This window comes from Suncus etruscus, chromosome 1 (genome assembly GCF_024139225.1).
Source record: "Suncus etruscus isolate mSunEtr1 chromosome 1, mSunEtr1.pri.cur, whole genome shotgun sequence".
Taxonomy (NCBI): Eukaryota; Metazoa; Chordata; class Mammalia; order Eulipotyphla; family Soricidae; genus Suncus; species Suncus etruscus.
In genome coordinates, this window is record NC_064848.1 from 116,716,745 (window position 1) to 116,742,847 (window position 26,103).

Genomic DNA, 26,103 nt, shown 5'->3' on the forward strand with positions numbered 1-26,103 from the left:
CCATTCCCGGGGGAGCGGGAACTTGACTCGCAGCTTAGTAGGCCCCTACAAGACGGGTCTCAGCGGTACCCGCCGCCACAAAGCTACTCGTAGTGGCTGACAGCTTCCGCACTCTGCCGCGGAGCCTGCCGGGAACGCTCCTTCCGATTGGCTCTCGCGGGCCAATCGCGACGCGCTGGCCGATGACGTCACCAGCACGGCGCATGCGCAGGGCGGGGAGACCTTGGCGAGGCGGTGAAGGCTTTGAGCGGAGGTGAAAGGTAGGCAAGCGCGAGCCGAGCAGCAAAATGCAGAGCTGGAGCCGTGTGTCCTGCTCCTTGGTCAAGGTAAGGGCGGACTTCGGGCCGCCGTGCGCAGCCAACGGCGCAAAGGGGCCGGGAGGCGGGCTTCGGGACGCGGCCTGACTGGTGGTGGTGGTGGTAGTGGGGGGGAGAGTCTGGCGGCCTGGCGGTGGCTCCGCCTAAGAAGCGCCTTAGCGCGGCTGGAGGCTCCGGGGCGAACGAGCGGCCCAGCTGCCGGCTGAACCTGCGGGTTGCGTGCTGACCGTGGGGCACCCCCGCTCGGCGTCCAAACCTGGCTGTGATTCTTGCGCTTTTGCACCCTGGGGGAGAGAGAAGTCTTCAGCACCCTTAGCCTCAATGTCGGGCTCGTAGGCCTTCCGACCTTTTTTTATCTAATGCTGATCCTTGCCTGATCTAACTTGTGCAGTGAAAGGACAGATAACCTTGAGGCCACCTCCTCCACAATCCGGGTCCGTTTATTCCAACAGAGAACCCTCGGCATTTATCCAGGGGCCCCAACCTTTTAGGCAGTTTTCAAGTTAGAGCCTTTTCTCCTAGAGGTTTGCATTATTAATTGCAGCGGGGTAGATTCAAGACAACTTTTCACCTAGTTACCAAATGCCACCCGATTGCATGTATGTTGAGTCCTGGTTGGATCCTCTGTGGGAATAAACTCCGAAAGGTAAGGAAGGTGGCGATCAAATGCCTTGCTTTCGAAGAGGAGAAGCCTTTGCTTCCATACGTTTTGATATCATGTAAAGCTTATGCAAGGTTAGGACTAAAACTCAGGTCTGTCTTGAGTTTGCTGCTCTGACCTCAGATTCGAGAATTGCCTTGGAAGAAAGAGACCCTTAATACATCAGCATAGGTTTTGTGACTGCCTCCCATTTATAATGCTGTGATAAGAGCTGTTTGCTTTGGTTCGTGGTGCCTTACTGTTCTTAGAAAATAATTACATATGTTGTGTATTTGTTGTAATACTGTTTTTGCCTGTCGTCACGCCTGGATCTTCCAGGTGGGGATGATTAAGGAAAGAAATAAATAGCTTGTTGGGGAGGCATAAGGGGCTCTTTTGCCAGAACTGACGGCTTGTTCGGTTTGCTTTTTGGAGCTGGCTGCAACTGACAAAAGACTCTCTTTGCTGAACCTTTGGTCCCCAAATCTTTTGCATTTGTTGATTATTTACTCCAGATATTATTACCAAGGTCTCCCCCAAAAGGGGGGACGGAAGAATGGGATTTAATTTATCTTTCTGGGAGTTTGACCTCCCCTCACATACATATATAGTGTTTACGGTATAATATGTGTGAACATTATGGTGCAATTTGCAAAGCTATAGTAATGTGTAGATGACTTGTTACTTTTTCTAAATATGCTTGACTGATTGTGTTTTTCTTTTTTTCATTAAAAATAACATCTTCAGAGATCCTTCCTATAGGTAGGAGAGGATTGCAAATTTTGTAGGCTTGTCACAGTGTAGATTATTCTTCCATGCTGGTTAGAACTTTCAGAGCTGTGATTATGTTTTCTGGAAATCGATTATCACTGAATACATTTTTATTAGGTCAAATATTAGGTTCGAATAAAAAGATAATGTAGCAACTGGAGTTGTAAAATAAAAAATAATTGTTCCCAAAGAGGGAAAATCTAGAGGCAACCTTGGTTTCACTCACTGGGAGATACATTTGTTCAGAAGCTTGTTTTCATTAGCCTCCCATAGTTCTGTTTTGAATTCATTATTTATGTAATACTAATATTCTTTCTTTTCCAGAGAGGCCATTTCGGTAGAATTTCTCATGGCCTGCCTGGAGTCTCCTCTGTGCCTCTCAGAACTTATGCAGATCAGCCAAGTAAGTATTTAGTAAAGCATTTTGTCTTTAAATTAATTGATAGTGCCTTTTTGTTTAGATGGCAAAGCAAGTAAACTCTATTTATAATGGCCTGACATGATGGTCAGTTGACCCTCTATTCATTAGATCTCTATTGAGCAACTTGTGTGTTTGAGGTGGTGAACAAGACACAACTCTACTTTCTGTAGAACATATAGTCTGGTATTGAAAGGTGATGTATAACTCACATGAATAAATGAATAAATGGGGAAAGTGATGAAAATCAAGCAGAAAGAGGCAATTTTAAGGAAGAGTTTCAGCACTTTTCTGAGGAGTTATGTCTGAGCTAGGACCTGAGTACAATGAGAGAGTGAGGAGTTTTCTCAGGCAGAAGCCACTGCAATAAGAATTGAGGAGAGAATTAGTTTGTGAGGATTGAGGCATTCCAAAAAGACTGGTATGGTTGGACAAAACAGATTGTAAAATAGGCAGGGTTTAGGGTCATGGAGGATTTTGTAATGCCATGCCAAGGAGTTTGGATTTTAATTCCAAGAGAGATGGGAAGCTGGGAAAGGCTTTAATACATTGGTTATTTGAAGTAGTGTTAGTGGTTATCTAGTACTACTCCCATTGTAGGGCTGGGATGGGTGGGGTGTCACTCTTGGAGGTACTTGGGGAACCATTGGTGCTGGAAATCAAACCTGGGTCTCCAGCAGCAAAACATATGCTCAGCACATTGAACTATCTTATTTATCTGGCCCTGTAGAAGCATGTAAATTTATGTTTACCTTTTAAAACATTTACTTTGTCTTCTGGCTGAGATCTTTTGTAAAGCATAAAAGACAAGAAAGATAAACCCTGGAAGAGATAGTACAATGAATAATGCTTTTGCACTGCATGCGCCTCATCCAGGTTTAATCCCTGCATCCCATATGGTCCTCTAAGCATGCCAGTAGTGATCCCCCAAACAAAAGGAAATGGAAGCTGTAGTTTATGTATATTTGATACCATTTTTGAAAATTTTATAGCAGAAATAAATAGTTTAAAAGTATTTAGAGGGTCCAGAGCATGTAGGGTGCTTGCCTGCATGTGGCTGACCTGGGTTTCATCCTGGCATCCCATATGGTCCCCAGAGCACTGCTAGGAATGATTCCTGAATGTTAGAACTAGGAGTAAACTCTGAGTACCACTGGGCATGGCTCAAAAACAAAGTAAAATTTGTTAAAATTATTTAGAACAAGAAGTTAATGAGCTTGTAGTAAGCTACTTTGGCTTTGAGTATCAAATTTATTGTTTGAAAGGATCTATTTTTAATTAATTAATTTAATCCATTGTGATTTTAAAAAGTTATTTAGAATTGGATTCTAGACATAGAATGTTTCAGGACTAATTCTACCACCAGTGTTAGCCTCCTCCCACCATTGTTTCCAGAGTCAATTTCATGCCACAACTCCCTGTGCCATCTTGCCATCTTAATAGTTACCTTTTTAAGTTTGGTTGTTAAAGTCTGGGTCTATAATTTTATCATTGACTCTGGTTTGGAAATTGAGTTCTGTCTTGTCTTTTTCTTTTTCTTTTCTTTCTTTTTTTTTTTTTTGGTGGGGGCCACACCCAGTGATGCTCAGGGGTTACTCCTGGCTATGTGCTCAGAAATTGCTCCTGGCTTGGGGAACCATATGGGACACCAGGGGATTGAATCCTGGTCCGTCCTAGGTCAGCACTTGCAGGGCAAATGCCCTACCACTAGTGCCACCTCTCCGACCCCTATCTCCTTCCCTCTTTCTCACTTTTCATATAATTTGTCTCTTTTGTTATATGGAAATTTAACTGATTTTTCTCAACTCACATAACATAAAAATATATATATGATTAAAGATGAACCACTTTTTGTAGTTCATGCTGAAAGACTTTTCATGACACTGCATCATTGGAAGCATTCTGGGATGTATTCAGTGTCTTCTTACTAGGCATTCCCTGAACAAAATATTAAAGTTTTATGGACTAAGGCCAAGTAGCTGCATTTGAGTCAAATTCTTTAATGACCCCTTGACATTGGACAAATTTGAAATTCCTTAGTATCCAGGCAGATTTAGTATATAAAATCTTTAGTTAGATGAAGCACTATGTATTTCATATACATAGGTATATTAAAAGACCTGAATTACTTAGTTGTTTTGGGGTCACAGATGTGGGGTTTGATGGCTACTCTAGCAGTACTGGGAGGACAGGGTGAGTGTTTGCTAGGGATCAAACCTAGGTCACTAGGTAGTCTTGGTAGCTATCTCTTTCTAGTCTCTCAGGGATTTAGTGGGAGAATTTTTGTTTGTTTGTTTTTGGGTCACACCAGGTGGCGCTCAGGGGTTACTCCTGGCTCTGGGCTTAGAAGTCGCTTCTGGCAGGCTTGGGGGATGCCAGGATTCAACCCGGGGTTCGTTCTGTGTTGGCTGTTTGCAAGGCCAACACCTTATCACTGTGCTATCGCTTCGGCCCCTAGTGGGAGAATTTATTTTCTTTAGGACAAGGACTTCAACTATTTGTTTAGCAACTAAAACTATATTATAGATATTCATTATTTGATTGTTGAAAAAATGGACTTGTGGGGCCGGAGAGATAGCATGGAGGTAAGGCGTTTGCCTTTCATGCAGAAGGTCATTGGTTCGAATCCCGGCGTCCCATATGGTCCCCCGTGCCTTCCAGGAGCAATTTCTGAGCATGCAGCCAGGAGTAACCCCTGAGCACTGCCGGGTGTGACTCAAAAACCACAATAAAAAAAAAAAAAAAAAAAAGAAAAAATGGACTTGTGACCTTATATTTTAGTAACAGATTCTAAGGGACTCAGAAATGTTTATATGGGTGGGAATGGTTACAGAACTCTTTCCTAAAGCATTGTGCTATCTGGAAGGAGTTGACTGGCGATTGGTGATGCGTATAGGTTTTTCAAGTATAAAGAACATCATGTGGGAAGGAACAGTAAACTTGAGGAGTCTGAATAGGACCAATATTATAACTAAAATTTGTTTTGTTCTTTGGCCATGCTTGTCTATGCTTAGAGGTTATTCCTGGCTTTGCACTTGCTCCTGGCGATGTTCAAGGAACCTTACGGGATGCCCCAGTTAGCTGCATGCAAGGCAAACACCCTACCTACTGTCTTTTTTATTTTGTTGGAATAATCAGTCTTTATGTTAATTGGTATGGTGTATCAAACTTTATTCCCTTAACCACTATGGCTTCCCTTTTACACACCAAAATCCCACCTGGCTGGGAAGAACTTCTGGATAGGCTCTATCCCAACCTATTCCCCATTCATGGGGCTGATTCTACTCAATAAAGACTGCAGTTCCAGCAGGCTTCTCTATCTTCATGTGGTGGAAAGGTCTCCAGACTTGTGTTTCATTTCTCTCCAGCCTGGTTTGGATTATTTCCTTCTGTGGCCCTGTTCCAGACCCACTTCCCCTTCCCCCTCAGATTGAGGCATGAGGATTTATCTACAAATCTCAGAAAGGGAAGTTATTTTTGTTTGTGTTTTTACTCATATAAAGGATGGGGGGGGGGCGGCGAGGTGGCACTAGAGGTAAGGTGTCTGCCTTGCAAGTGCTAGCCAAGGAATGGACCGCGGTTCAATCCCCCGGCGTCCCATATGGTTCCCCCAAGCCAGGGGCAATTTCTGAGCATCAAACAGGTGTGGCACAAAAAAAAAAACAAAAAAAAAAAAAGAAGGATCAGGGGTAGGCCATTTATAGATAGCTCTCGAGCTTAGATAGAGTCTGAAATGTGAAATACTTGCTGTCTATATTTATTATTAGATACATGAGATAGAATAGACTTAGTAATAGACTTAGATAGACTTAGTAATTCTTAATGTAACCTAACATTAATTCATTGTTGCTGGAGCTTAAACTCTGATATTGGTATTATCAATAGAATGAGGCTGGGGAGACAGTTATTGAAGATATTTGGACACTATATTTAGGAACTTGGGCTTTATCTAACAACAGACAGAGAAACTGTTTCAGAGAATCTCCCTTATATAGGATATAAAGAAATAAAGCAAGAGAAAAGATGAAGGCAAATGAAAATGAACTCGAGCTTAGCTCTGAGTTTACCGAGTGGGGACTGAATGTTGTGGAGTGTATAGAATAGGAGGACCCAATAAACTGTTGTGAAGGGATGTTGGTATTTAGATGGTAGGTATGGCATAGTAACATACAAAAAAATGAGATTCTGTGATTTATAGTATTGTTAATGATGGTTTCTTGTGTATAATATTTCAATACCATGTATAAAAAATCCTAAAGAATCCGCAATAAAGCTTCTAGAAACAATAGCTTTGTATATAAAGTGGCAGGCTACAACGTTAATATGCAAATATCTGTGTCTTTCCTATACACAAATAATGAAAGAAGAAAAAATATAAAAATACAATCTCATTCATAATTGTGTCTCAGAAAACCAAGTACCTTGGAGTCAACTAAAGAAAACTACAAAACTCTGCTACAAGAAATAAAAGAGGACACAAGGAAATGTAAACATATTCATAAACTTATACATGGGAGGATTAACATCATTAAAATGTCAGTACTTCCTAAAAATTTAATGCCCACATTTTTCAAAGAAGTGGATCAGATACTCCTGAAATTCATATGGAATTAATTCAAATGAAGAAATAAACGTCCATGAAAAGCAAACTTTGGCAAAAAAAAAAGGTGGTAGTAATCACTTTCCCCAACTTTAAATTGTATTATAAGGCAGTAGTCATTAAAACAGACTTTATTATTTGAATAAGTCACACTCTTAGATTAGTAAAATTCTTAAATATATGGAGATGGATCACAGATTTATGAACAATTTTTTTTGGGGGGGTCACACCTGGCATGCTCAAGGGTTACTCTTGGCTCTATGCTCAGAAATCGCTTCTGGCAGGCTCAGGGGACCATATGGGATGCTGGGATTTGAACCACTGACCTTCTGCATGCAAGGCAAATGCCTTACCTCCATGCTATCTCCCAGCCCCTATGAACAATTTTTTATAAAGGACAAGAAATACAAAGTGGAACAAGGAAATCCTCTTCAACAAGGGTTCTGGGAAAATTGTTCATTTATATGCAAAAAAAAAAATGAACTCAGCCCTCTCTAATGACATGCCCAAAGATCAAATCAAAATGTATTATAAACTTTGATATCAGACCTGCAATGCTGGGGATATTCAGTCCACCCCAACTGTATTGGGGGCCACCTGGGCTATACCTTATGGTACTCAGGGGGCCTCTAGATCTCTGGCAATGCTAAAGGTACCACGTGGTGCTGGGTTAGGTCCATGCTGGGCATGTACTATCTCCTGGTCCCCAGTCATGTAACTGTTACATTGCAGTGTTGAGAATTTAAAACCGCCCGGAGAGATAGCATGGAGGTACAGGCGTTTGCCGCCTTTTATGCAGAAGGTCATTGGTTCGAATCCCAGCATCCCATATGGTCCCCTGAGCCTACTAGGAGCGATTTCTTTTTTTTTTTTTTTTTTTTTTGGTTTTTGGTTTTTGGGCCACACCCGGCGGTGCTCAGGGGTTACTCCTGGCTGTCTGCTCAGAAATAGCTCCTGGCAGGCATGAGGGACCATATGGGACACCGGGATTCGAACCAACCACCTTTGGTTCTGGATCGGCTGCTTGCAAGGCAAACGCCACTGTGCTATCTCTCTGGGCCCCAGAAGTGATTTCTTAAGTGTAGAACCAGGAGTAACCCTGACACAAAAACGAGAAAGAGGGAGAGGGAGAGGGAGAGGGAAGGAAAGAGGAAAGGAAAGAGGAAAGGGAAAAGGAAAAAGGAAAGGGGAAAGGAAAGGAAAGGAAAGGAAGAAATAAATAAATTAAGAAATTTAAAACCAGGTATGTCAGGGTCTAGACTAGAGCATTAGAGCAATTTACTTTGCACACGGCCTACCTAAATTTGATCCCCAGAATTCTATATGGTCCCCTGAACACTGCCAAGAAAGACTCCTGAGTGCAGAGCCAGGAGTAAGCCCTGAACACCTCTGGCTATATAGCCCCTCTCCTCTCCCCATAAAAGCCAAAACGGCCCGGAGAGATAGCACAGCGGCGTTTGCCTTGCAAGCAGCCGATCCAGGACCAAAGGTGGTTGGTTCGAATCCCGGTGTCCCATATGGTCCCCCGTGCCTGCCAGGAGCTATTTCTGAGCAAACAGCCAGGAGTAAACCCTGAGCACCACCGGGTGTGGCCCAACCCCCCCCCCCCCAAAAAAAAAGCCAAAACAAAATAAAAACAGTTGTCAGATTCCATAGGACTAATCTCCAAATTGATGTATTTTCCATTGTTAAATAGAAAATGAAATTGAAAACTCCAAAAATTTCATGCAAAATTATCTCAAATACCATCAAAGCACCTAGGAATAAAATACTGTGTAACAAGTACTAGTTATTGAAAAAAAAATTTTTTTTGGTTTTTCGGGCCACACCCGTTCGATGCTCAGGGGTTACTCCTGGCTAAGCGCTCAGAAATTGCCCCTGGCTTAGGGGGACCATATGGGACACCGGGGGATCGAACTGCAGTCCTGCCTTGGCTAGCATCACCTCACTGGCCCCGAAACTTTTTATTTTTTAGGTTTATAATATTTGGGTTTGTTTTATGATGAACTGTCTTATATTAATCTGCTTTGATTGTAGTTGATGCTGATGTGACAGTGATCGGTTCTGGTCCTGGAGGATATGTTGCTGCTATTAAAGCTGCCCAGTTAGGCTTCAAGGTAAGGTCTAGACTCATACTAGGTGTTGGTTCATTTTTATTTGTGGTAGTTGATCATGTTCATAAACTACTTCATAAGTAAATCACAGTAAAGCCTGAAAAATTGTATAAATCATACTATACCAGGAGAGGGGGAGGGTTTATTTCTTTGTTTCCCATAAAATGGAAACTGAGTCACATTCTTTTCCCCTTCTCCTCATTACTTTTAATTTGACATCTAGTCACACTTTTGTTTTGTAGCCACATGTGATGGGGCTCAGGACTTACTCCCAGCTCTGCTAGGGGAACAAATCTTGGCAGGACTCGGGGAACTACGTAGGATGCTGGGGATCAAATCTGGCTCAGCTGCAAATAAGGCCTTACCTTCAGTACTGTCTCTCCAGCTCCTGTAGTTATCCTTTTGAAGACACAGTAATAGAAATAAAGGCATACATACATTGGTAACTAAAAAAAAAAATACCTTGTAGAATAATTCACTTTGGGTTTAGCCTGAATTTGGCATTTTTCAGATAATCATTTAAAATGGACTATTTCTTGCTCTCAAACTCAACTTGAAAGGTTTATTACATACAGATCAAGATAAATATTTGGAATTTTGGTGGCACAAATATTTGTACGTTAATGCAATTAAGTAATATTTTCTTTGATTGTAGACAGTCTGCGTTGAGAAAAATGAAACTCTTGGTGGAACATGCTTGAATGTTGGTTGTATTCCTTCTAAGGTGAGCATTCTTTCTCTACAATACCGAGATTTTGTTTTTTATTAGTCATATAGGAGGACGTATCAAGATTGGAGTCTAGGGGCTGGAGCGGTGGCGCAAGCGGTAGGGCATTTGCCTTGCACACACTAACTTAGGACAGACCACGGTTCGATCCCCTGGCATCCCATATGGTCCCCCAAGCCAGGAGCGATTTCTGAACACATAGCCAGGAGTAACCCCTAAGCGTCACTGTGGTCCAAAAGCCAAAAAAAAGACTAGAGTCTTGATTAGTCTTCTGACTAATAAAGTTAATTGAAAATAAGCCTTCTGTGAAAAATAAAAGACTCCTTTTCTTTGTTAAAACCCTTGATTTCTGCCACCAGTCTGCCATGCATTCCCCCCTCCCCCCCTCCCAATATCTGAAGGTACTCAGGAATCACTTCTGGCAGGTTCAGGGACCATATTGGGTGCCAGGGATCAAACCTAGGTTGGTTGTGTCTTAGGCAAGTGCTTTACATTGAACTATCTGGTCCCTGCCATATGTTTCTTGCTAAAGCTTCTTTATCTCAAACAGTCAACATTCCTTTTTTACTTGCCACCTGAAGCATATGCTGAAACTCCTTGCTTTTAGGACAGTGAGGACGCGCGCATGCGTGCATGTGTGTACATTTTGTACTGTTTCCTTTTATTGTGTCTGGTTTTCACCTGTCACCTGAATGTGTGGACCTGAAGTATATGCTGAAACTGTTCGCTTTTAGGACAGTAAAGGGGTGTGTCTTGCTGGGGCCACTCCTGACATGTTCAGGGATTTAAAACCAGGCATTAGACTTGGGTGGGCCATGTGCAAAGCAAGTACCTTATCCACTTTATTTCTCTGGTCCCATTTGTTAAACATTTTTATGTCATTATTTTTAGTAGGCGGTAAGGTGTTTACCTTGCATGCGGAAGGTCGGTGGTTCGAATCCCGGCATCCCATATGGTCCCCCAAGCCTGCCGGGGGCGATTTCTGAGCATAGAGTCAGGAATAACCCCTGAGCATTGCCGGATGTGACCCAAAAACCAAAAAAAAATTTTTTTTTTAGTAGATTAATGACAAAAACAGGGTGATGCTGTATCATCTTCTGTACACTTCTATGCAGAGAATATAATTATTTTTAGTTGCCTTATTTTAAACATTTTCTTTTAATTTTGTTTAGGCTTTATTAAATAACTCTCATTATTACCATATGGTTCATGGAAAAGATTTCGCATCTAGAGGCATTGAAGGTAACACACTTTATATTTACAATTTATATTTTTAAATAATTTTATATAATTATATATAATATATTTTATATAATTATATATACTTATATAATTTATATAAATTACAATTTCTATTGATATTTATTGGGTCTATTTTTCTGGCTGAAGACTCTTGTATGTTTTGTGTATGTATATATAATTGAGGGGCTAGTGTGATAATACAGTGAGTACTATCTCACAAGGCAAACAGGATTTTTGCCCTGCACATGGCCAACCTGGCTTTGATCCCCATCATCCTGCTTAGTTCCCCAGGTACCAGGTGAGATCTCTTATCACTGCTGGATGTAGCCCCAAAACAAACATGTTACTGGGAGAAGCTTAGGAACAGTCTTGAAAATGTAGAGGTTTACTTATAAAAAGTAAGACATAGGTTTAGAGTTCTACCATAATCTTTTCTGTTCTGTTGTTGACATCTTTTTATGAGGTCTGGGAGGGCAAGGCGTGTGTTCAGACTTGAAGACCAACTGTGGGATATGAGTACTAAATTCTGAGTAGTAAGGTCAAATGATGAATGGATGCAGGCAGGCCTGTGTATGTTGTCGATAGTGAAAGTTGCTAAAAAATAGAGGGACTTTGCAAGTGGAAAAAAGACATTTTTTTCTTTCAACCATTTTGACTTGTATCTTCTGCCTTCTCTTTTGAATTGCTATTCTGTCTTATTATTGTTGCTAACTTACATATAGAAGCACAGTCTGTTTTAGAATAGTCTTAAGCATACCTGGCTGGAAGGGTGTGTATGTGTGAATTTTTTTTTCTTCTTTTATTATTGTAAGGAAGGATTGTAGTGACAGCATACAGGTGATGCGTATAGATTAGAGAGGAATGCTATATTAAATCTAATGAAAAGTAGCATCAGAACCTAATTTCCTTACCTAGTATAGAAGAAATTGTTAATCCATAGGGTTTGCATTTTAATCAAGGCTTCATGTTTTACCACTGCCTCCCAAAGGAAGTCAAATCTCTGAGAATCTTTTCTCATCTTGAAAATCAAAGTTGGTCACATGAGCTAATATGGAGGAAGTAGTGGGAATATACCTGGTAGGAATCGTGCAGTGTCAGGAATCAAACCTGGGACTCCCACATGGAAAGTAATGGGATCCATTCAGCCCTTTGTGCTATCTCCCTACCCCTCAGGAGTTATTTCAGTTATTTTTGGGCTACACTTGGTGGTGCTCAGGGGTTACTTCTGGATTTGTGCTCAGGAATTACTCTTGGTGGTACTTGGAGGACCAGAAGTGATGCTTGGGATTGAACGTGGGTCAGCCACATGCAAGGCAAATTCCTACCCACTGTGTTATTGCTCTTGCTCCCTGTGCTGATTTTTAAGGAAAACTTCTCTTCAAGTTCTATTGAATTGAACTTTTTGATAGTTGCTTCAGAGCTCTCCTGAATTTTTTTTTGTGGGGGCCCATACCTATTGACGCTCAGGGGTTACCCCTGACTATGCACTTAGAAATCACTTCTGTCTCAGGGGACCATATGGGATGCCAGGGATCAAACTCAGATTCATCCTGGGTCAGCCACGTGCAAGGCAAATGCCCTACCGCTGTGCTATTGCTTTAGGCCCTTCCTTCTGAATTTAATAAGTGATTAAAATCTAGTTGATTAACTTTGGTATTAAACATCTTTATTTGAAGTTTTCGAATGAATTTGTGTGTTACTGTTGTATAAAGATAACATTTCTCTTTAAAATATCAGGCATTTTCTTTTTCCACATCTCCTAAATCTCTTTTAGCCTTATAATCATCATAAGGTGAATGTTGTCACAGTGGGAAGTATATTTTATTTGGGACTGCTTTTTTTCCTGAAGGTGGAATTTTATAATATTTGACAGTTGAATATTGTGATAGGATGTATTGGGCCATTTGCTAGCTGAGATTATATTTTTTATTAAAACAAAGCATTTAACACTCTTTGATATAAGCATTAGGTTAAAACTTTGCAGACCATGAATAATGGAAAATATTGAAAGCTAGGCTAAAGACTAAAGATTTATTTAACAAATTGCAGTGCCTGAAGTTCGCTTGAATTTAGATAAAATGATGGAGCAGAAGAGCATGGCAGTAAAAGCTTTAACAGGTGGAATTGCTCACTTATTCAAACAGAACAAGGTAAATTACTTTAGATTTGTTTCATTTTTTAACTATATGCACACTAAACCTTATGCTAATAGATGATGCTACTAATATTTGGGAGGTGAGAGTTATTTACTTATGTAAATAACAAAGCCAACCTAAAACTCATTTCCCTTGCATGTATATATGATACATTTTAAAAGTTTAATACAGTTTTCACTGATCATTGTGCAACACTGTTAAATAAGGAAACACTTTGTAGTGGATATAATATTAGAACATTTTATTTCGATTAATCATGTTTGTTTGCCAACAATTTATTTTAATCTTAATAATTTTTTATACATTTTTAAAAATAAAGGTTGTTCATGTTAATGGATTTGGAAAGATAACTGGCAAAAATCAGGTGACCGCTACTAAAGCTGATGGCAGCACTCAAGTTATTGATACAAAGAACATCCTTATAGCTACTGGTTCAGAAGTCACTCCTTTTCCTGGGATCACGGTATTTACTGTTTTTATAAATGTCGCCACCTTTTTTTTAAGTAATATGTTTTGTGAGCTACTTTATTCACACTGTTGATTAACATTCAGGGATTTCTACTGAAATACTCAGTTGATAATCATGCACCTTTGAGAAGTCTTGTCCTTATTCTGCAGTCATTTCAATGAGAAATATAATAGAATGTATTAGGATATAAGATTTACCATTTACTTTTGAAATGCTTAAAAATTTTAGGTGAGCATTTTAAATGTGATTTGATCATGTACATAAACTTGAAAGAAGTAAATGACTTGGTATGCTTAGTGTTGTATTGAGTTAAATTATAGTTTTTTAAGTCAGTAAGTTTAAAATAATTTTGATTATATTCTTTTAAATACTAGATTGATGAAGATACAATAGTATCATCTACTGGTGCTTTATCATTAAAAAAGGTTCCAGAAAAGATGGTTGTCATTGGTGCAGGAGTAATAGGTGTAGAATTGGTAAGTGATATATTTTTTTCTTTTTTTCTTATTGTCTTCTTGGAGTTGAAAGGGACTTAATGGTTTTCTTTGTTTTTGATAGCATCATAGGCAAATTGGCTTTTTTTTTTTTGTATTTGGGTCACACCTGGTGATGCTCAGGGGTTACTCCTGGCTATGTGCTCAGAAATTGCTCCTGGTGGTGGACCATATGGAACTCTGGAAAGTCAAGCCGTGGTCTGTCCTAGGCTAGCGCTCCAAATTGGCATTTTTAGCATTCAAGCAGTTTGGGTAGTAAAATGTTCTCAAGATGAACTATTAATGTAATCATTGGCCATTAGAACGTTTTTTATTTTGAGATTGCTTTCCTTTATGTGCCTTAACTGTTCCTTTAACTAAATTTTTTCTAAATTCATTATCTGACTATATATAAATAAAAACCGACAGCCCTTCTATAGGCGGCTCTCATTATTTTTTAGTATGATAAATGTAAAATATCAGGGTATATCAAATTGGATACAGAATTCTTATATACCTTCATTTATTTGGTGCTTGATCATTGTAATATTTTTAGTGACACAATAACCTGAAGATGAAAGAGTGATATCATCCAAGATAGTGAAAATACTAAAGTATTTGCTATGTTGATAGAGATATGAGAGGTGGATATTAGGGACAGATAGATACTTTGCAGAACCTCAGAATATAATCCATTATGATTGTTTAGTTTATTTTCATGTTAGGCAATGCCTCTGTATTCATAAATATTCCTTACATCAGTAATGGTAAATATCCTACTAATAAAATGCCCTGGCACCCCAAAAGTATGCTTCTTTGTACATTCCCTTTTCATTGAGTACTATGTAGCTCTCATTCCTGAGCAAACTGAATTTCAGGAAAAGACAAGACAAAGGATTTTGCTCGGGGGTTGCACCCAGCTGTACACAGGGGATTGACCAACTATATGTTGCTGGAGATCAAATCTGACCTGCATGCAAAATGTGTGCTCGAGTCACTGAGCTCTCTCTGGTTTTTCTGTCTTGGCTTTGTGTTTTGGTTTGGAAGCAATAACCAGCAAAGTTCAGAGACTTTGTACTCCAGAAATAATCCTGGTGGTGCTCAGGGGGCCATATGGCATGTCAGGGACTGAACTCAGCTGCCTACAGACAAGCCTCCTACCCCCACTGTACTATATCTCTCTGACTCTGGTACCTCAGCTTTCTTTGATTGTATTGCTCTAATTCTGTCTGAGAGTTCTTACCAGATCCTAGAATCTCTTCACTCCCTCTTCAGTTTCCACTCCAATGTTTATTATTAAGAATTCAAATACTTTCTTGCCCCCGGACTTTTATATGAATACCTTCCATTCTCACTATTTATCTGTCTTTTATGTTTTACTTGGAAGTAAAGGTTTTACCTTATCTGTTTTCTTCTCTCTTCCAAATGCTTTTCTCATATTTCCCATTTGAGTGAGTCCTAGCAGCATCTGTGTAGAGGCCTAGATATGAACATACATATTGTGCATCTTAGGTCAGTGGGTTACAACTGGATATAACTTATGAACATGTTATTGTCTTTTCATTAATTTGTCTAGACCCTTCCATTGTGTTTTTTCTGATTTCTTTGATCTTTTGGATGGAGAATTCTTTATAGAACACAGAAATAATCTTGGTTCTTCAGTGGACCCTCTTTAATGTTGTTTAAATTGTTATCAATCATGATCTGATAACGGCTCATATCCAGTTCCAATTCTAGCCTCTCCTTACAGAGTACATGTAAATAGAAATAATCAGGGTTTGAGCTGGTCTTGCTCTTTTATCTCTAGGCTTTCCTTCCATTTAGGATGTTTCTTTTTCCCACTAATCTGCATTTTTTTCTTTTTCTTTTTTTTGGGGGGGGGCACATTCAACAGTTTTGGAACTTACTCCTTGCTCTGCACTCAAAGATCTTTTCTGGTAGGGCTTAAGGAATATAATTGGTGACAGAACATAGTTGGGGTCAGATCTGATCACGTGTAAGGCAAGCACCCTACCCGATGTACTATGGCTCCTGGTCTTTTTCCCACCAGTCTCTGTACTCTTAAGAACCCTTCCCTGACTATTCTAACTGTACTCTTGCTGACTGTTCTGTTGTACCCTATGTTTCTTGTTATTTATCTTTCTTACCAGTAGTAATTGTTCACAATTTTCTTTTTTCATTGTCAGTGCTAAGCACTGAGATCATGACTGTTTTAATTACTGCGTCTTTAACCCCTAGAGCAGTTTGCTGATAATATAGTAAGTGTTCAAGTATTAATGTCAACTATTATTATATTACTATTTTTGCTTTTTTCATTAGTATAGTGTTCTAAAGCAGAGGTTCCCAAACTTTCTTGATATACTATCTATTCCCTTTTCAGAAAAGAAATTGCCACCCTCCTCAAACGTGGAAATTACCTCCTTACACAGACAAACAGAAAGTCTCTGTTTGTACCTGAGACTACTAGTCCACCTGGATCATTTCAGAGCCACCCCAACCCCTACATCCTCCTGACAATAGCATCCACTTTCAAAAGCACTGTTCTAAGTGGCCATGTTAGTTTCTGTTTGTTGAAGTAAAAAATGCTTCCTCTTCACCTCCACCACTGTGTGTGTGCCCACTGTGTTTGCCAGGTGACTGTGGGTTGTCACATTCTATTAACTGTGGTCATTGTGCACACACCTGACTGGTAGGGCAGGACATCTTTTTTGTGCTGGGAATCTCGAATAGTAGAGCTGCCAGGCACAAGCAGCAAAGGTTCTAGGATCATCCTTGGTGCTTTAATGCAGCAACACCAAGTTCCTACTTGCAAGGAAGTTGCTTTAGCCATGGAGGTATCTCTTGGTCCCTGGACACTTCATTACTTTTTATGACCAAGTACACATTTTATTTATTCATCTATCAGTTAATGGATATTTGGGACAGTTTTCACTTTGGGACTTTTATAAATATACTGCTCTGTATGTTTTGGGTTTGGGTGTGAACATCTCTTTTTTATCATTTTGGAGTATAAATACCTACAAGAATAAAAGCTGAGTCAAATGGCTGTTCTGTTTTTGACTGTTTTATTTTTACCCATTCAGGGGACTTTTTCCAGAGTGGCTATGTGTGTGGTCTTACAGCCTCAGGTGATTTCAGGTTTCAGTTGCTCCACTGCCTCACCAAGTTTCTGGTGCTGGTTTTTATAATTTAGAGCTGCTTAATATCTTTTTCTTTTGGTTTTGCACTTAGGAATGACTCCTGGGAAATGCTCTGGGGAACAGTATGGGATGCTGGGGATCAGCAGGGTGCAAAGTAAATGCCCTATCATCTGTTCTTTCGCTCTGGCCCCTATGTTTAGTATCTTACAGTAGTTTTAACTTGCTTTTCTCCTGTGACTTAAATGTTGTGCCTATTTTTTATATGCTTATTTTCCATGTCTTTACCTTTGGTGTAATGTGTATTTAATTATTTTGGCTCGTTTTTCTGGTGGTGCCAATGCTTGAACCAGGGCATCATAGATGACTTGTAGATGCTTTTCTGGCTGAGATATATTTCTAGCCTCAGTTATATCTCCTTTTGGAGGCTCCTTTAAGCAGCATTGAGGAACCTGGGCTCCCACCTGTCTTTCTAACTGGATCAAAGCAGTGCCTTGAGGGTGAGGTGCTGATTGAATGTTACGGTATGGGGGATACCCTGACCATAGTCAGAAGTGCTGGGGTTCCTCCAGTGCTGCACCTAATGAGGTTCAGAGGACCATGTGATTTTGGAATTTGAATCACGTCTGGGCAAATCCCTTAATGCTGTAAATTTCTCTTGCCCCACTGTTTTGTTTATTCTTTAGTAATTTGTCTATTTTAATTTAATTATTTTTCTTTTTTAATTTTCCTTTTTTTCCCCTTCTGTTTTCTGGTTTTGGGCCATACCCAACAGTGCTTAGTAGTATTTCTTGCTCTACATTCAGGAATTAGTCCTGATGGTGCTCTGGGAACCAAATGGCTGCTGTGGAACGAATCCAGGTCGGCCTCGTGCAAGGCAAATTTCTTACCTACTGTATTGTTGCTCCAGCCCTGTACTTTTTTCTTTTTATAATATGTTGTTGTTTATGCCTATAATTCCATTATTTTGAAGAGAAGTTGCTTTTATTTTTGATTAATTCCAATTTATGTCTAAAAGCTTTATGTAATCAAAATTACAGAAAGTTTTCTTTTAGAATTTTGTTTTGTTTTGGGACCACACTTATGTTACTTAGTCTTATTTGTTGGCTCTTTGATCAGGTGCCATATTTGGTGCTGAGGATCAGACTTAACACCAAATATGGGGTCAGCTGTTTATAAGGCAAGCTCTTTAACCTTGGTATTATATCTTTGGCTCATCTTTGGAAACGAAAGTTTTGAACCTTACATTTTGGATTTATATGATGTTTTGTGTGTTATTGTATTACCTCTCTAGTTAACTCAGCTCTCCAGAATTTTTAATAATTTTCTTAATAGTAAAGAAATCTGATTTTGGGCCCGGAGAGATAGCACAGCGGCGTTTGCCTTGCAAGCAGCCGATCCAGGACCAAAGGTGGTTGGTTCGAATCCCGGTGTCCCATATGGTCCCCCGTGCCTGCCAGGAGCTATTTCTGAGCAGACAGCCAGGAGTAACCCCTGAGCACCACTGGGTGTGGCCCCCCCCAAAAAAAAAAAACAGAAATCTAATTTTAGGGGAAATTCTTAGAAAGTTCAATAGGTAGAATTTATATTTGATAAACTATTAATTAGTATAAATTACAACTTGAATTAAAGTGTTGACATTTTTTTTTGAAGTAAAATATTTAGTAATAAAATATTTTGTAAAATCATTAGCATTAATCTACTCCTCACCCTCAGAATTTTTCTTTTCTGTCTGCTTTTTTTCCTTTTTTCCTGGACCAGTCTTTTTTATCTGTAGAGTTCATTTCTTCTGTAGTAAACTCATTTCCTATGAGGCCTTCCCATGACTATACAATTTAAAATTATGATCATTCTAATTTCATTATTCCTGGCTCCTAATCCTTGCATTAATTTTTACTTTACAGTCCTTTGCATGAATTTGACTTACTTGTACCCTCACCAGAATATAAGATCATTGGAGACTGTGTTTTGTTGACTGACATATTTAGCACCCAGAATCATTCCTGGTAAACAGACACTAAGTGAATGAGTGAATAGCTAGATGAAGTTATTATTTATATTTTCCACTATATTAATTTTAAACTTCCTCGCTGGTATTAAGAAATGTAGCAAAGAAAATTTCTTTCTGGATAATTTACTTGATGTAGTATTTGCTATAGAATACCTTATTTTTGTGATTAATGGTTTTTAAATTGTTATTCGCAGGGTTCAGTTTGGCAGAGACTTGGTGCAGATGTGACAGCTGTTGAGTTTTTGGGTCATGTTGGTGGAATTGGAATTGATATGGAGATATCTAAAAATTTTCAACGCATCCTTCAGAAACAAGGATTTAAATTTAAGTTGAATACAAAGGTAACTGGTGCTACCAAGAAGTCAGATGGAAAAATAGATGTTTCGTAAGTATGCTACATTAGTTTTTCATAATTCCCTTGAGAAAAAACTAGCAAATACTTTTTTTTGGTAACATAGTATCATTTTATTGCTTAGTATCACGCAAATTTAATTCATTTTTATTTTTTTATTTTTATTTTTTTGGTTTTTGGGTCACACTCTCAAGTGCTCAGGGGTTCCTCCTGGCTCTACACTCAGAAATCGCTCCTGGCAGGCCTGGGGGACCATAGGGATGCCGAGATTCAAACCATTGACCTTCTGCATGCAAGGCAAATGCCCTACCTCCATACTATCTCTTCAGCCCCTAAATTTGATTCATTTTAATCCATTAAAATTCATGATGAAATCAGTGAGAAAAATTCACCCATTTTCTAATTATTATGTCCTTTCTTATAATACATATCCATAAAATTGAAATTTTTGTCTGGGGCCATATCCAGAGAAACTCACGGTATACTTCTGTCTGGTTTTACACTCTAAGATCATTCTGGTGGGACTTGGGGCCATTTGGGGCACCTGGGATCAAATCCAGGTCAGCTGTGTGCAGGGCAAAGGCCTTACCTGTTGTAACTGGCATTTCAACTCCAATATCCAGTAAGTTTTAGCTATCAGTAAAAATTTAGGTAGATATAGGTAATCAGTAATAAATTTTATTCCTGACTCTCAGATCATTAAGAGGATGTGAATGTGTGTTGTTTTGTTTGTCTTGGACCTTCCTGACTCGAAGATAAGGGTCCATGTGTGTCCATGTTCACATGTTGTTTTAGCGAAGTGAGAGAGAGAGAGAGAGAGAGAGAGAGAGAGAGAGAGAGAGAGAGAGAGAGAGAGAGAGAGAGAGAGAGAGAGAGAGAGGGAGGGAGAGAGGGAGGGAGAGAAGGAGAGGGGGAGAGAGAGAGAGAGAGGCCCCATGTGCCCATCCCCATGTGCCCATCCCCATGTGCTGTGATGATTGGGCAATACCTGGTAGTACTTGGTTGCTCAAACCTAGGCCTTCTGCTTACAGAACATGCACTCAGCCATTGGGCTTTCTTTAGCCAAGATATATTCTTTTTTTTTGTGTGTGTGTGTGTGGTTTTTGGGTCACACCCGGCAGTGCTCAGGTTATTCCTGGCTCCATGCTCAGAAATTGCTCCTGGCAGGCACGGGGGACCATATGGGATGCCAGGATTTGAACTGATGACCTTCTGCAAATGAAAGGCAAACACCTTACCTCCATGCTATCTCTCCGGCCCTAAGATATAGTCTTTAATCCATGTCATACTATCTGGTTTTGAAGATTTAATAGGATCTTGTCATTTTGTCACTGCCTGACACTTCTGTTATATTAGTAATAAATTTACACTACAAGAAGTGTTTCAATACCTGAGAAATATGTAGATCTTAAATTTTCAAGTCTTAGAAGTATGTTTAACAGATGTTTATATACTGTTCTTTGTTAGTATTGAATCTGCTTCTGGTGATAAATCTGAAGTTATCAGTTGTGATGTACTCTTGGTTTGCATTGGCCGACGACCTTTTACTCAGAATTTGGGACTAGAAGCAATTGGAATTGAACTTGATCCTCGAGGCAGAATTCCAGTCAACACAAGATTCCAAACTAAAATTCCAAAGTAAGTTGAATAATTACCTGTATTTCCAGTAATTTTATATTTATTTATTTATTTAGTTTGTTTTTCGGGTCACATCCATTTGATGCTCAGGGGTTACTCCTGGCTAAGCACTCAGAAATTGCCCCTGGCTTGGGGGGGGGGACCATATGGGATGCCAGGGGATCAAACTGCGTTCCTTCCTTGGCTAGCACTTGCAAGGCAGACACCTTACCTCTAGCACCACCTCGCCGGCTAATTAGAATTTTATAATTTATTTCAAACATGCTTGAAAAGAACTTTTAGAATGCTTAAAAGATGCATAAGCTTTGATAAAAAGTAGTAAACTTAACATATAAACTTAAAAATGTTTTCATTCCTTATGACTACAGCTTGGACTCACCGTTTTTTTAGAAACTTATTAACTGCAAGTTTAACTTTCGTACAAGTTACTGTGGCATAATTGAAGATGGGTGTGTGTATTTTTGGAAGTTCACTTTGTTTCTTGTGATCTCTGGTAGTATCTATGCTATTGGTGATGTGGTTGCTGGCCCAATGCTGGCTCACAAAGCAGAGGATGAAGGCATCATCTGTGTGGAAGGAATGGCTGGTGGTGCAGTGCACATTGATTACAATTGTGTGCCATCAGTGATTTACACACACCCTGAAGTTGCTTGGGTTGGCAAATCAGAAGAACAGTTGAAAGAAGAGGTAATCCTGAATAAGGGCAGGGTGGGCTTGGATTGTAATTTAGGCATATGTCCCTGAACAAGGGTAATGACAACTGGTGGCTGTGAGTCATATTATTGTTGTGTTGATGCATTTTAGTAACTATATGGAAAGAATATTATGGTTTGGTTAACATATTTTTCCTTTGTTAATAAAAAGGAAATTATTTTCTTTTTTATATTCAGAAACTAAGAAATTTCAGAGAAAAATATTTTATTTGACTTTGGAATCTACCCAGTTGAGGGCCAGAGAGATAGTACTGTGGGGAACGCTCTTCTTGCCTTGTACATGGCTGATGTTCCCCTGAGCCACCACCAGGGGTAGTGATAATGATGACCAGGGGTGTTCAGGGAATGATCCCTGAATAGAACCAGGAAAATTCTGAGCACTTGGGGTGGGGGGTGGGAATGGGGGTGGTGAGTGTGTGTGTGTCCAAAAAAAGAAATATACCCAGGTGGATTGAAATTTCTATTTTTTCCCCCATTAGTTTTGGTTTTTTGGACCATATCTAGCCATTCTCAAGGCTTCTGACTCTCGTTGAGGACAATATGGGGTGTTGAAGATTAAACCCGGATTATTTTTGATAAGGCTAGTCCCTTACCTGCTGTACTATCTTTTTGGTCCCTTTTCTTTGATTAGTTTTGCACCCCAAATATATTTCATTAGCAAGCCTTTGGTTTTCTGCATGACCTGTGAAGAATCTCTTTGGAATTTATATTCAAAATGATTGGACTATGACTTCACCAGTGGGGATACTTCTCATTTTTTCTATTTCAATACAGGGTATTGAGTACAAAGTGGGAAAATTTCCCTTTGCTGCTAATAGCAGAGCCAAGACAAATGCTGACACAGATGGCATGGTGAAGATCCTTGGGCAGAAATCAACAGACAGAGTATTGGGAGCACATATTCTAGGACCAGTGAGTATTACAGAACCAGATATTGATTTGGATTTCTGAAAAGCATTGTTGTTTATATTGTTTCTTGCAAGATATCCACACCACTCAAATCTAGTATTGCCCCTCAGATCACCTACTTTGCATATCACAACTAGAATTTTCTTTTTAAAACAAATGCTGTTCCCTCTACTTCCTAAACTCCAATTGACATTTTCAAGTTTCAGCTATTATATACAGGCCCCATCAAATCTGGTTCTGACTCTTTTCTGACCCCTTTTTCACAGCAAGCCACATATGCTTTCCATTTTGGGGGCCTATCTATTTTAAGTACCCTCTGCCTAGAATGCTCTATCTCTAGTTCTTTGCATGATTGGCTGTGTGGTTTTTTTTAGGTGTCAGTACAAATGTCACCTTTAAAGAAACCTTACATTAAGTTTAAAAGTTTGTTCTTCCTATAGGTATCTATTATAATAGTGGTCATAAAATATTTTAAGTGCTTATGTGTGTTTTCCCTTATTGCATGCAATAACTTAAATTTTTATATGGTGAGGTAGAAGCATTGCTCTTCCTGCCTGAATAAACTGAGTGAAACAGAGATAGTAGTTGAGGTTATAGTGAATGGGAGGATTTGGATTTAGGCCATTTGACTTTGAAGGCAACTTTTGTGCCACCTCTTATGTTGTGCCTGTTTGGAGATTTATCAGTTTTAACCACTCACTTATCAGAATAGTGTTGTTCTCACAATGGAAACAAACTTACTTCTCAATTTATTCTTTTAAAGGGTGCTGGTGAAATGGTAAATGAAGCTGCTCTTGCTTTGGAATATGGGGCATCTTGTGAAGATATAGCTCGAGTCTGTCATGCACATCCGGTAATTTTTCACTACATAAACAGGACAGCTATTTAAATTATCTTCTGATCCATATACACTTTGTCATTAATTTCTAACATCTTTCTTTGCAGACATTATCAGAAGCTTTCAGAGAAGCAAATCTGGCTGCATCATTTGGCAAACCAATCAACTTTTAAAATTAGTAGAAAACTATATGAAACTTCCTGTGAGCTTTTATAGAGGCCATGTTTCTGAACAGGAAATTGCAAACAGCTTCAAAAATTTCCAGGACTGAATTATAAAACTGTTGGAAAGTGTTTAATAGGCTTGGACAGACGGAATAATCTCATCTATATTTTAAATAAATTTAAATATTTTTTTCAGTACATTAGTAATGCAGGAAATTTTTGAAAATTTTCGTCACCCCATATTTTCATGCTGCTTATGATCAACTCATCTTCACTGAATTTATGTTAAGTAACTTTAATCTGCTATAATGGACAGAAGGATGGAGATACACATGGATGGGACTGGAGAATGGTTTGTAAACGGCTGTGTTTGAAGCAAGGCGATTATATTATTTTAAACTTGGTTTTCATATTGGAAACAAAGTCGGTCATTAGAGTACTATATCCAGATATGTATAAACTGAACTGGTGTAAATAAAAATGGTCTCATTTGTTTTAAACTGCAAGAATTGGGGAATTAAATGAAAGAATTGGTCTTTTAGGTTTCTGCAGTCTGTAGTTACACAAGTATATCTGTGAAATTCAAATAGATGGATTCTCAAATGTGTTACAGTGGGAAATGAAGTTATGAAAATAAATATGTATTAAATATTCATTTTTACTAGTTATTATGAATGCTGGTTCTAGTTTCCTTATGACTGCTTCTGTATATCTTATTTATTGCTCTATAGGCCTGAATCTTTTTCACTTTGGAGGACAATTTAAGGCATCTAAAAGGTCATTTGCCCTTTCATCTATTTCAGTAATTCATACTCAGTTTTAAGCATAAACTATTAGAAATATTGTAAAAGGGAATCTTAAAGATTTCTAGTGTATCTTTTTGCAGGGCAAATGATTACTTCAAGAGTATATAGGGTTGTATGTATTAATGGATGTTTAAAACGATCATTTCATGAAACATGTTTTTGCTTCTTGATTTTCCAGTCTATTTACTTTGAAAATTGTACATTTGTTCAGAGTTTGCAATTGTTGGCCTAGCTACTGGCACATTGGAATTCAGTCCTGCATTTAAAAATAACCAAATATTAGATGCTGCTTTATTTAAATCTCCAACAAGTCTTCTACTTTAGGAGAAAAGCTTAATTAGAGAATAATTAAATCTCTACATTTTTTTTTCTGTTTTTTTGGGTCACACCCTGCAGTGCTCAGGGGTTACTCTTGGCTCTGTGTCAATCCTGGCAGGCTTGGGGGACCATATGGGATGCCAGAATTCGAACCGGGGTTCATCCTGTATTGGCCCCATGTAAGGCAAAAGCCTTACCACTGTTCTATCCCTCTGGCCCCTAATTAAATCTATTCTTTATGAAAATAAAAATATACCTGGATGGTGAAGTCTTAGGTACAAAGCATATTTTACTGTTGGCTAGTGAATAGTGGGACTAAATTATTTTTCCGTTAATTGAACTGATTAAAGTAAATAATTTAAACATGGGTCTTTAGTTTTTTACCTAAAAAGAAATGGAGAGTAGTGAAATTTTCTATTTATGTTGAACAGGAAAAAAGTTAATAGCTAAGGTGCTAGTTCATAGGATTCCTACCAAAAAAGGGCCAGTTGTCTTGGACCAGAGGATAATTTACATTATTGTTTGAATACCAGATGTATACATAATTGTTCAGGCCTAACTTTAAATACAACTGTGTTGGATGTATGGGTGGTTTGTTAACTGATACACAGAAAAATCCTGTGTTTAAGAAGATTGTGAAGAAACCACAGGGAGGGCCTGACCAGTTTTCCAGCAAGCTTGCTACTTTCCTTTTCCTGTGGGATAAGGAATTCTTCTGTGTAGTTTTCTCTTCATCTACAGATCAGAGCAAGGACTCATAAATTGAAATAAAGTCCAATATAAAAGCTGGGAAATTATAGCATCATTCCATGCTTTGAGTAGCTCAGCTAGCAGGCAGAATATCCATTAACTCTGGTTTATTTAATTGAAAAAATTTCCCCTTATCCCTCAACAGCCCTGTTCTAAACAGTTATACTAAAAAAAAAAAAAAAAAAAAGCCACAAAATTTCCTATTAGAAATTGATCCTTTTGGGGCCGGGCAGTGGCGCTAGAGGTAAGGTGCCTGCCTTGCCTGCGCTAGCCTTGGACGGACCTCGGTTCGATCCCCCTGGCGTCCTATATGGTCCCCCTAAGCCAGGAGCGACTTCTGAGCGCATAGCCAGGAGTAACCCCTGAGCGTCACCGGGTGTGGCCCAAAAACCAAAAAGAAAAAAGAAATTGCTCCTTTTATTCTTTCCTAGAGGAAGGAAATCTTGGAGAGCTTAAGCAATATAGAAATGGTGAGGGTAGCTTAAGCTATCGCGTTCTTCCTACCTTCTTTTGGGAATCTCATTGTGATTTTAGGGATGT

At 39.0% G+C, this 26,103-nt stretch overlaps 1 protein-coding gene across 1 annotated transcript; it reads left to right on the forward strand.

Annotated features, from left to right (window-relative positions):
• The first annotated feature begins 214 nt into the window (after positions 1–214).
• Positions 215–24,647, forward strand: DLD (dihydrolipoamide dehydrogenase). Its single transcript, XM_049783298.1, has 14 exons — positions 215–326; positions 2,053–2,131; positions 8,784–8,863; positions 9,516–9,584; positions 10,760–10,829; positions 12,879–12,979; positions 13,305–13,448; positions 13,829–13,930; positions 19,270–19,460; positions 20,895–21,065; positions 21,563–21,752; positions 22,553–22,690; positions 23,451–23,540; positions 23,633–24,647. The coding sequence occupies exons 1-14, from the start codon at positions 288–290 to the stop codon at positions 23,696–23,698; spliced, it is 1,530 nt and encodes a 509-aa protein (XP_049639255.1). The 5' UTR covers positions 215–287; the 3' UTR covers positions 23,699–24,647.
• The last annotated feature ends 1,456 nt before the right edge of the window (positions 24,648–26,103 follow it).